This window comes from Capricornis sumatraensis, chromosome 3 (assembly GCF_032405125.1).
Source record: "Capricornis sumatraensis isolate serow.1 chromosome 3, serow.2, whole genome shotgun sequence".
In the NCBI taxonomy this organism is placed as follows: Eukaryota; Metazoa; Chordata; class Mammalia; order Artiodactyla; family Bovidae; genus Capricornis; species Capricornis sumatraensis.
Window position 1 is genome coordinate 38,514,340 of NC_091071.1, and position 12,093 is coordinate 38,526,432.

The following is a 12,093-nucleotide window of genomic DNA, read 5'->3' on the forward strand; positions in this document are numbered from 1 at the left end:
CATGCTCTTTTAGGTATTAAAAAAAAAAAGGAAAACTAAAGCACTCCTGAGAACTAGAAAAACTGAGGGACCACATGGACATCCATGTCCCTGAGAGGTGGCTCACTGACTGCCCTGAGGCGGGTGCTGGGCAGGGACCGGCAGTGTTGGGAGAGCGAGGGGCTGCCGGGCACCAACAAGGATGGTGTCACACCAGAAAGGAGGGAGGCGACTAGCAGAATCCACTTTATTGAGTGCAGAAGCATTTTCACAGGTCAGAGGAGACAGGCCATGGCCAAACTGACCCTGACTTGGGTGTCTGCTTGAGGTGTGAGGACTGGCTGCCCAGGACGGAGCTCCAGGACCCCTGAGGTGAGGCAAAAGCCCAACTTCTGGCTCCTGCCCCCGGAAGTCCAGAAAAGGAGCAGCCCCATCTGGGGAGGCCCCCACCCTCCCATAGCTCTGGGGCCTGAACTTGCTGGCGATCTACTCCCAGCACAGGAAAGATACCCACCTAGGTGCGGATGCATCAAGGAAAAGGGGAGCGAGCGAGCCTTGGGTCAGAGGTGCAGGGGCCCCGGTAGCAGCGCTGGTCTCAGAGGCCTAGGCCAGCCTGCGACTGCTCCTGCTGCCAGGGCCGGGGGGCTCGGGGGGGCGGGCCTGCACCCAGCTCAGCATTTGGCCCACAGGCAGGATGCTGACAGGCAAAGGCTTCAGTCTCTGGCTTTTATTGGTTGCTTGTTTTCTCAAGGCCAGCATTAGAAATGTCACCTGAGGTGGCAGTTTGGTCGTGGGTAGAGGCGGGGCGGGCCGGTGGACGGGAGGCGGTGCAGCGTGGAACGGTCGGTCCTTCACATGGAGTACCAGGCCAGGAGGCCGGCAGCCAGGGCCACGCTGGCAGCCAGCAGGAACTGGAGGCCGGGCCTTCGCAGCACGGCCAGGGCTGCTCCGAAGGGGCAGCTACTGCCTTCTAGGGCACCTGCGTGGCAGCACCCAGGGGACACACCGTGAGTGGGGGCCAACACACCTGACCCAGGCACGCAGGACACGCGAGGCCTACCTTTGTCTAGCTGAGCAGCGTAGTACGGGCACTTCTGCAAGTCTCCCTTCCCGTCGTGCACAGGAAGCCCGTCCTGTGTGGGCAGTCTGCTGTGCGCGGGAAGCCCGTCGTGCGCAGGGAGCCCGTCCTCCAGGGTCTCTTTGGCTAGCAAGGAGCCAGCCTGGTCCAGTTCATTGAATACCTGCAGATACAAAGGATCAACAGCCATCACCAGCCTGTGTCCCCAGACAGGCCGAGCAGGCAGGGACAGGAGTGTACAGGGTGGACACCTTCCTGAGGGGGCGCTCTGGGAGGTGTGGCTGCACACGTGCTGCCCAGGCTGAGACCCCACGGCGGACATCCCCAGGGGGCAGACAGAGCAGAAAGCACTGGCCCCCCACGCCGTGGGATTCCCCAGCACGTCCCTGTTTGTGGGTGCTGGGTATTTCTAGCAAGAAACAGGAAGGTGGGAGGAGGCAGCCCTGGCAGGGCTGGCTGGTCCTGAGGGGCCCTCAGGCCTATGCTCAGGCCGGCACTTCCTTGGAGCGGAGGGCAGGGCCTGGGCTCTGGACACAGAACTGGCCTGCCAGACTAGGGCCTGTCTAACAGCTACTTGTAAACTGAATCATTCTCTCTTTGGTTCTCCCCAAACTTACCAAGCAGGACTTTTCACAGCAACCTTTGCTACAAATGGGGAACTCCACTTCCTTCAGACCAGAAGCCTGGGGTGAGAGGGAGGGAGATAGCTCCCACCTTCCCGACCCTTCAACATGCCGGGGTGTCACCTTCCCAAAGCACCACACACAGGCTGTTCATCAAGCAGGTTGGAACCCTGACTGGCCTGTCTAGTTGCTAGACTTGCTCTCAGGCAGCCTATCCGTCTGAGGGCACTGATGCCCCTCAAGCGGCTCTGGGGCAGCCCTGCCGGCAGACACCCTCCCTGGCAGTACCTGCATGTTGAACTCGAAGGCCTTGTTGGCCTCCTTCACGATCTTCTCTTTGGTCTCTAGGTTCAGGTCAAGGGCGTTCATCCTGGCCCGGTACAACTGCTTGAACTGCTGTGCGTTGTCCACATTCTCAAACAGGTAGAACTGGGTCCCTTCCCCCGTACTGGGGAGTTTCAGGGCCCGCTGAGCCACCTTCTTCAGCACCTGGCCCCCCGAGAGGTCCCCCATGTAGCGGGTGTAGGCGTGGGCCACCAGCAGCTCTGGTTCGTTCTGCCCCACCTCGTGGATCCGCTGCACATACTTCCGGGTGGCCTCGGAGCACTGCGCCTGCTCCTCCCAGTGCTCGCCATAGAGATACTCCATGTCCCTGATCAGCGCCTTCTTCCGGTGTAGCTCCATGGGGAAGTACAAGGGGGCAAAGGCTGGGTGGTCCTTGTTCCGGTCGATCTCCTCCTCCAAGGCCGAGTACGTGAAGTACAGCGCGGTGGTGGCCAGCTGCCAGGGGTGATGGGGAGACCATGGGAGAGGGCCAGGGCCTGGGCCAGCAACTCCCAAGCCCACTGCCCACACTCCTGAGCACCCCCTCCACTCCCCACTTTCATACAGTGAGATGTTTCATGTGCGCGGGAAGCGTTTGTTTCTTAAAGGAATGACACAGTGAATTCTCTGGAACACGGACCACTTCCCTTTACATTACTACCTTATTCCTTTTAAGACATGAAACCACAGCCTGATGCTGAGAAAACATGGCATGTGGAGGAAGGCTGGGGGGGTAGGCCCTGTGGGACTAAGGGCCCCCAGCCCGACCCAGTTCACAACTGAGGGCACAAACCTTAAATAGCTCCTTCCTGATGTTGCCTTTCAAGAAGTCCTTGACAAACTGGGTGTTTTCCGCCCGGTCATGTGATTCCTTGGTCCCTTCCTTCAGGAGCTCGGAAAGGTCTGCCATGCTATGGAGAGACCATGTGTGAGTTAGCCTTCCAACTCCAGGCTGACCACTTGCCAAGCTCGAGGCAGAGGCTGCTCAGAAACGTGATTCCAGCCTCTCAGCAGGGAGCAAAGCACAGACAGATGTGGGTCTGCTCCAGGACTCGGGCGACACTCTGGATGACTCTGACCCACTCCTCCATCGTGCCCAGGTCTCTCTGAAGCACCCAAATGAGTGACGCTTGGCTTCTGTGCCCGCCTGAAGAAACACACACCGCTAACCCTACCACAGTGTATGACTTCAGGGAACAGATTACTTTGGGGAACGTGTCTCCCAGGATCCACACCCCTGAGAAGAACTGACCATGCAGCTCCTAGGGTGGCCCAGCTGCCTTCCTCCCACCTTGGACCCACAGCCCCTGAAGAGGACATGAGCCTGGGACCCGGGACAGGAGGAGGGAGTGAGAGCAAGGCTGGGGAGGCACGAGCCAGGACCAAGGCCTGTGCTGCTGAACAAAATTACGTGACAGATGCCAGTCCCAGACAAGGCAGAGCAGGTGCTGGGCAGGGGCTCCTGCGCCATCCACAGCCGTCGACCAGAGCGAGGAAAGCTTGGCCTCTCACGGCCAGTCTCTGCTGGCCTCTTTAGGAGACTGGCTCGTACCACTCACGTGCTGAAAGCTTGGCCTCTTTAGGAGACTGGCTCGTACCACTCACGTGCTGCCAACAGTTTATTTTCAGCAATTATTCCAAGATGTAAAAAGAGAACTTTGCCAATGACAGGGCTATAAGGAGAGGCTGAGAATGATGAAGAGCAGGCCTGGGTGACTGGAGGCTTCAGGTGAATTGCCCCCAACCCAGTAAGGAAAGCCCTGGAGTTAAGAGCTGCTCCCACATCTGAGGGGTGGGAGACACTGGAAAGGTGCCAGCTTTGCCTCTGATTACCCTTTCCCAACCCAGATGACAAAATGCTCAGAATTCCAGGAAGAAGAAACGGCCAGGAGCACCATCAAATCCCACCACTAGGCGCTCGGAGCAGTGCCTGTCCTGCCTCCCTACGTGGGGCAGGGGCGAGGGCGAGGAGGCGGCGGGCGCGGAGCATCCCGGGGCCCTGCAGCGCGACCTGACTGCACCACGGCCGCCACCGCTCACCTGGTGTGGATCTCCTCCTCTGGGGCCCCGGAGATCCTTCTCTCCGGCTCATCCAACCCCTCTGAGGCCTCCAGCTCCGCTGACATGGCGGCTGCTCTCACGCCTCTGGTCCTGCAGAGACACGGGAGCAAGGGATGTGGCACCCGGGGCAGGCACTCCCCAGGTGCCCGCCGGCTCTGCTCTCCCCGAGCACCACCACCAGGAGGTGCCACAGGCCTCAGGGAAGTTCTCATAAAAATGAAGCTCTGCTGTCACGCGGACCATATCTGCTTTGGACAGAATGTGAATATGGACAGTGGTAACAGCACTGTACTGATGCTGAACTTACTGATTTTTATAACTGCACCGTGGTTATTTACGAGAATGTCCTTGTTTTAGGAAACACACACTCGCGTAGTCGCAAGTAATGGGGCATATTACCTGCAACGTGTTGTCAAATGGCTCAGAGACAGAGTGTGTGCGCGTGTCTGTGTGTGTACAGGCACATACACTGTGGCGGGGGGATACACAAGTGAAGCACTTGAGTCAGTGCTGACAGTGAACCTGGATGAAACATACACAAGGATTCTATGTACCATTCTTACGACTTTTCTGTATTTTTGAGATTATATCAAAATTAAAAGTTTCCTAAAACATAAAATAACAAAGGAATATGACTTAAAGCAGCTGTGCGGGAGCTCTCAGTGTGGCAGTGAGCGGATTGGAACCAGCCAGCCTGCCTGTTAGAGGCGGGTGCCTTGCGCAGAGAGCATCCCCTCAGGGCAGCTCCTAAGGCCCTTGACGAGCTGCGCTGAGTCACCACGTGAGCAGACTGCCTCCAGCCCACTCCAGACTCTGCCGAGCTAGAGAAAGTGACTCGCGTAGGCCAGTCGATGCCCACTGCCTCTGCGTTCATCAGCCCGGGAGATCTGGTCCTGGAAGACTCCAAGTTCACCCTCCATCTGACGGTGCGATGGGGGAAGCCCATCTGGGAACAGCAGCACCGCTGCCCCAACACCAGCAGTAACACAGGACCAGAGCTACTATCACTGGGGCCAAATCACGCCAAAGAGAGAGAGACCTGAACTTTCTACCTCACCCAGTGTCTTCTTACTGAGCATTACTGAGCTCTGCCCAGAAACAGGTGTCTAGGGGGACAAAGTATCATGATCCCTGAAAGGATAAAAAACCACTTCTATCTCAGCCCACAGATAACCACCATTAAGTATGTTGCTACATTTCCTTTCTGAGTTTTCTCTAGATAACATCTCCTTTGTTATCTTTGGAGATATTACAAGGCCTGGTTTTGCTCAGCAGTCTTTCTGAAACTTCTCTCAACTTTAGAATTAGCATTTATACAATGGAACTAATGACAGGAAGGATTAAGTAAGAACACAGAAGCACAGTGCCTGCCACGTGTTAAGCACTCAGTAAATATCATGGGACACTTGTCCCAGGAACGCTTAGAAAATAGCAGAGAGTAAAATAAGCCAGACAAGACATGATACTATTTCTGTGTGCAATCTTTTTTTAAAAAGGTTCAATTCAGAGAAAACAATGGAATGGGGATTGCCTAGGAGTGGAAGCAAAATGGTTAAATGGTACAAATTTTCAGTTATTTTGTGAATAAGGTCTGAGAATCTAATGAAAATGTGGTGACTATAGTTGATAATTGTTGTTCAGTCACTAAGTCAGGCCCTACTCTTTGCGACCCCATGGAATGCAAGACTCCAGGCTCCTCTGTCCTTCACTATCTTCCAGAATTTGCTCAGATTCATGTTCATTGAGTCATTGATGCTATCTAACCATCTCACCCTCTTCTACCCCTGTCCTTTGCCTTCAATATTTCCCAGCATCAGGGTCTTTTCAAATGAGTCAGCTCTTCGCATGAAGTGGCCAAAGTACTAGCGCTTCAAGCATCAGTCCTTCCAATGAATATTCAGGGTTGATTTCCTTTAGGATTGACTGGTTTGATCTCCTTGCTGTCCAAGGGACTCTCAAGAGTCTTCTCTAGCAGCACAGTCCAAAAGCATCAATTCTTCGGCACTCAGTCTTCTTTATGGTCCAATTCTCACATCTGTATATGACCACTGCAAAAACCCTAGCTTTGACTATATGGACCATAGTTGATAATACTGAACTGCATAACTGAAATCTGCTAAGAGAACAGATCTCGAATGGTTCTCACTTCTTTAAAAGGGTAAATATGTGAGGTGATGGATATGCTTTTTTTTAAGCAATTAAAATTTTTTAATTTTAAATATATTACAATTTTATTGTCAATGATACTTCACTAAAGCTGGAAAAAAGGGAAAAATAGCAAAATATAGAAAATGGGACCTTCTCCTGACAAATCAAATATATTCTCCTCTATAAAAGTACTGGTGAACAGTGTGGTGCAGACTGTCAACGACAGACAGGAGCGGGGGTTGGGGAGAGGAAGTGCCTCTAGATGGCGGAACAGTATGAACGATGCTAGAAACGGGACAGCCACAGAAATGGTGAAAGGCTGCCTCCTATGTGTCCTCTTTCCTAGGGGTCAAGGTAGACTTTGCCAACCCTGAAGTAAGCTCCACATAGCTTCCCCCAGGTCATTCATACTGACCTGATTTTTTGCCCACACCTCGAAGCTTGTGGGATCTTAGCTCTAACTGGTCAGAGATCAAACCCAGGCCCTAGGTGAAAGCTCAGAGTCCTAACCACTGGACTGCTAGGGAATTCCCCAGACTTTTAAGAAAGAACATCTGCGCTCCACTCCCTTAGGGACACTAGGAGCCACAGTTTTTCTCTAACTGCTCACGAATCAGACTGCAGAGAGGAGTGAGTGCTGTGAAGAAAGTTCTGGGCTTCCCAGAGGAGAGAAGGCTGCAATAAAGCCCCAGAGGCTCTAGGCAGGTATGTGGCTATGCTGAGGACACCCCAGGCACCGGAGGCCTGCAGCCCTAGGCTGCTTACAGGAAAAACTAGTATTGGGCAAAGACAGAACAACTGTCATCCAGTTGCCTAGGTTACCAATTGTGGCAACTTAGGTAAACTTCCTGCACCTGATCACCATGGTGCACACAGGGATGGTGTGAGTGACTCAATCTGACCATTAACTGGCCTACTCGATGATACTGCACTCTGGAAGGTGTAGTCACTCGAGCAACAAGGCTTCTGCTTCTCTTCAAAACAGAGGAAGGGAAAGCTGGCTTCCACCAGTGCCCACCTTGGCATTTTTTCCCACAGCAGCACTTTATTTGTGCCAGTACCTCCTCAGGTACACCCTCCACCCACCCTCTTCCACTGGTCCTGCCCAACAGCCCCGAACTCCTGCCTCCCCACTCCCAGGAGGCCAGACTCTAGCCCCTGGGAGAGGGCCGCAGCTGTCGGCTTCACTGCTATAGCTCCAGGGCCTGGGGAATAACAGGCTCTCCATAAACACTCACTGAAAACAAATCAAAGGAAAGAAGGCACACGGGAAATGCTGTAAAGCGTACCACCAACAGCAGGCGCCAGTAGACAGCAAGGCACACTCTGTGGTCCACCACCTCAACAGGTTCTAAACTCAGAACAGGGTTAAAAATTTTTGCTTTGAAGGAAGGGTAGATACCAGTTTATCCCATTCCAGCAGCAATTATACTGAGTCCCCAACGCAGGCTGAGGACTTCCCTGCTGGCTCAGTGGTAAAGAGCCCACCTGCAATGCAGGAGCCACAGGAGATGTGGGTTCGATCCCTGGGTCAGGAAAATCCCCGGAGAAGGGAGGGCAACCCACTTCCAGTATTCTTGCCTGGAGAACCCCATGGACAAAGGAGCCTGGAGGGCTACAGTCCATGGTGTGGCAGAGTCAGACATGACTGAAGCAACTTAGCAAGCACGCACACAATGCAGGCTGAAAGTGCCATCTGGCAGGAAGGAAAACATTCTCAGGAAGGCTCACTTAGCATATTCACCCCACACGGGCTGAGTTTCAGAAAGTGGGCCGCCTGGAGGCCTGGCCACTATTCCTCACGGGAGTGGCTGGGGGGTTGGGTGGGGCAGGGGCCGGGTGGCAGCATTCAGGAGCCACCTTGTATGTCAGAAACAGAATTCACTTCATTCTCTGAAAAGCTACATGGTCAAACTTGGTCAGGCTGACTTCTACACTCCAATCCTTTCTCTTTGCAGGAACCACTATAATCCTAGAAAATCAAAGGCCAAATCATGAACATGGAACCTTTCTAGACTGCAATCTCTTGTAATCCGTAAGAAGCTGCCCCACCCTGCACCCGACAAAAACAAAAAGATCCCAAAATAGTCCACTGTGGGAAATATACTTCAAGAAGTATTAACAATAAGTAATCTGTACCAAAATGATAAATAGCTATACTATAACATTTGAAAAAAGTCCCTCAGCCTAACAATACAGGGCAGGGCTACTTAAACAGCAGCAAACAATGGAATCCTGGCACCGAGGCAACAAGTTGATGGGCAGTACCCAGGCATGAAAACGTCTGCATCAACTTCTTTGTTTAAAATAAGGGGCTGAGACTTCGCTTTCCAATGCAAGAGGTGTGGGCTCAATCCCTAATCGGGAAGCTAAGATTCCACATACTTCCCAGGCAAAAACCAAAACATAAAACAGAAGCAATTGTTAACAAATTCAATAAAGACTAAAAATGGTCCACATCAAAACAAAAAAAATCTTAACCAAAAAAAGACCCCTAACAGTGACTAGGACTATGGATAACTACATATACCAGTAATGGCGGGAAGGGACTTTGGAAAACTATAAATATTTGTTGTTTGTTGGACATTTTAGCCGATTGGCTCCTTCTATGCAAAGTGGCTCAATTCTTTTCAAAGGGGGAGGGGGACACAGAGACAAACAGGAACAGGACTGGGCGAGCCGTAAGTCTCTGTGCTGCACCAGCCAGTCACCAGCAGTCCCCAGGCCCTTCACTGTGCTCCTACTAATTCCAGAAACGTCTATCTCTAGAGGTCAGGCCCTCTTCTTCTACTTCCCGACAACACCGTGACCCTCTGTTTATAAAATCTGCTTCCACGGCCCCGTAACTCCTGTACTCCTAGCCGTTCACTGATCATGACTGGTTTTCACTCCCACACCTGCTCTGAGAGAAACGGCAACACTGTCCTGATTACCAGTGCTCTCTGGTGCGCCTGGCCCAGCAGATCCAGAACACTCATTTCAAAGCCTCTGCCGTGGTGAATGACAGGCTCAAGGCTCTAGGGCGTTTTAAAGAACAGACAAGTTCAAAGATGTTAAGTCCTCCTCTACAAACTCATATCAGCAAACCTCAGGTCAGACAGCCTGACTGCCAGACAGAAATGTGATCCCCAATCCCTCCCTCAAAGGCACAATGGGGACTTCAGCTGTCACAATTCTTTTCTTCATGCCCATTCTTTTCCTTTGTCCTGGGAAACCACAACTGGGGAAAGGGGCATGCTGCGGAATTGGCCAGCACGAGAGAGGGAGGAGGGGGAAGTGAGGCGGCTGGAAACAGCATAGCTCTCCCGCCTACTGGAATCCACGGACACCAACTGCCACAGCGCGTAGGATGGAGGCCCATGACCTGAGGGGGTGCTGGTCTCCTGTGCACAGAGAAGACGGTGCCAGAGGGAAGGTGAGGGGCTGCTCCCTCCCTGCACAAAGGCCTCCACTGGACACGGCAGGCCCTGCCTGCCTTGAGAGGGCTGTGTGAAGCTCAGGGTCCACTCCAGTCTAGAACTGGCATCACAGCCACAAGGGCCATTGTCCTCTTTTCCCTGTTAAGCTGGAAGCATATCCTACAAGACAGAGCAAGACTCCCTCAGACTGAGCTGCTCAGAATCCAACACCATGTTCCAAATCACGTGCAGCCCAGCACCCTGGGGGCCTCCAGCCTGAGCTGTAATGGATGCTGTTGCATAAATGAAATGCCTACTGATCAGGCTAGCTAAATGAAGAGGGTGGTGAGATAGTGACAATAAGTTATGGATTAAATTCTAAAATACCAAACAATAAAAATTTTAATTGGGTACTACACCTCTGAGTTAAATGGTGTGAAATTTAGGTTTACTTTTCTTCAGCTATGACTCCATACCTTCCTCCTCTCCTTCTCCCCACCTCCACCCCTCTCTCTGGTGGTCTGTTTTTTTCTAACTACAGACTTGTTTGTAATTCCCGTGCCTCTGAGCTGGCCAAGGCCATTCTCACTCACAGGCCCCAACGGGGCTGGCACCCTCATTGAGTGGCCAGTGCTGTGTTTTCTCCTGCGGCTCCCCCAGAGTTCACTGCTCCCCTCCCAGGGTCTGCCCCGGAATCCCTGCCCCCGGCTGCTCTCCCCGTATCAGGGCTGGGCACTGGCTCCTGACCTCTCCACCAGGCCCTTCAGGGGCTCTGGCTGCTTTTCGTAGCCAGCACCGCAGGTAAGGGGGCCTTTGGCTCCTTCTGTCTTAGGCCTGCCTCTAGTCACTGGTGCAGCTTTCTTCCCACAGCCCATGGATGTGGGGGGTGTGTGTGCGCGTGCGTGTTTTCCACTCTTCTGGCTGAACTAATAGCTTCCATTACATCCACCTCTGTTTATGATCTCACCCCACCTACTTACACTGTGATATTCAGGAGGGTCACGGGTAAAAATGATGCCTGACCGCTCACAAAGATCACGTACAACACACATGTCTTCAGCACATAAATATGAGCATGCGCCCCATAAATGTCTTCAGATGATAAACACAGAACAGGAGTCCAAGGTCCTCCCTTTCCTGGGCTATAGGAGCTGTTCCTGCTCTATATCCCCTGAAGGCTTTTCACCCCTCTGTTCCTGTTGAACAATCCCATAAACCAGGCCAAGTCAGTTCTTAATGGTGCCACATACTCTTATCAGGCAGGCCTCAGCAGCTATGAAGAAACGGGTTGTTTACCCATCACACACATTCCTTTCTGAGTATCTATGAAAGAAGAGTAAATTCTAACATGCTACTTATAAGCCTAACATGATCTGGGGGACAAGCAACGCCAGGGCTCCTGTGGAGGCAGCAGGAGGGAGGAAGCCGGGGGCGGGACCATGCAGCTCTCAGCCTCCCAACCTCGGGCTCTCTCCACGTTTCACCTGTGAAATGGGATGAACACCTACCCAGCACTCAGTACAAGACTAATGCTACTGCTGCTGCTAAGTCGCTTCAGTCGTGTCCGACTCTGTGCGACCCCAGAGACAGCAGCCCACCAGGCTCCCCCGTCCCTGGGATTCTCCAGGCAAGAACACTGGAGTGGGTTGCCATTTCCTTCTCCAAGACTACTATGAAGATCAAATAGATGATGACCATGAAGCCACTTTACAACAGGTGTCAATGTGACAGAAGAGACTGAGAATGAGCTGTTTATTAGCTTGTCTACCCTGGGAGACGAGACACTTTGGTGAGCTTTTTTCAGACCTTGCTACGACACCAGGCAACTCAACAAGTGGAAGAAGCCCTATTTCTGGATGCACCGTGGAAACAGACTTGCTCTCCTGAGCACTGTTTAAAATCCAGTACTGAGAGGGGTAAGCCTCACACTGAGGGCCAGTTTTGCAACCCATCTGGCAAATGGATGTGAAGAGGGGTGCAGCCTGCTTCCTGCACTAAACGGCCACTTGACCGTCCCTGCGCTGCTCCCAGACCTCAGGGAGGGCTGGAAGTTGGGGGATAGGAGGGAGCTCAGTGAACCTGTCAGTTTACAGAGGTCACTTCCAGCCTCCCACCTGCTGCTGATTACTGCTAGACCCAGCTTGCCTTCAGGAAGGGAAAGAAGATGGGCCCTGTCCAAAGGATGAGGTCTTTAGAGTTAGAAAGGTTTGCGCTGGAGTTTCAACGTTTAGTAGTTCCATGGCTAGCGGTAAGGCGTACCATTCTGAAAGCTGTTTCCACATGCATGAAACTGGGTAACAAAACTCTCTTTGCTCCACATTTTCAAGTGTGCTATGAAGACTAAGGGAGCTAACATGTGTAGAAGTGCTTCATGAAACTAACGAGGCTGAAAAGTGCTGATGATCTCTTGAGAAGTTGCTGGAGAAAGCGAACAGGTGAGTGATTCTGAAACACTGAGGAAGAATGTGAAACCTGATGCGTC

The 12,093-nt window shown here is 52.5% G+C and overlaps 1 protein-coding gene across 4 annotated transcripts in view; it reads right to left on the minus strand.

Moving 5' to 3' along the window:
• Positions 1–282: 282 nt before the first annotated feature.
• HMOX2 (heme oxygenase 2) overlaps positions 283–12,093 on the minus strand; it is a 28,467-nt gene continuing 16,656 nt past the window's right edge. For all 4 annotated transcript variants that reach the window (XM_068968064.1, XM_068968067.1, XM_068968066.1 and 1 more), the window contains 5 exons: positions 4,045–4,155; positions 2,798–2,915; positions 1,969–2,460; positions 1,040–1,220; positions 283–958 (listed from right to left, as the gene is read on the minus strand). In XM_068968064.1, coding sequence (XP_068824165.1) covers positions 831–958; positions 1,040–1,220; positions 1,969–2,460; positions 2,798–2,915; positions 4,045–4,130 — 1,005 coding nt within the window. In that variant the 5' untranslated portion in view covers positions 4,131–4,155 and the 3' untranslated portion in view covers positions 283–830. The remainder of the gene's footprint in view (positions 959–1,039; positions 1,221–1,968; positions 2,461–2,797; positions 2,916–4,044; positions 4,156–12,093) is intronic.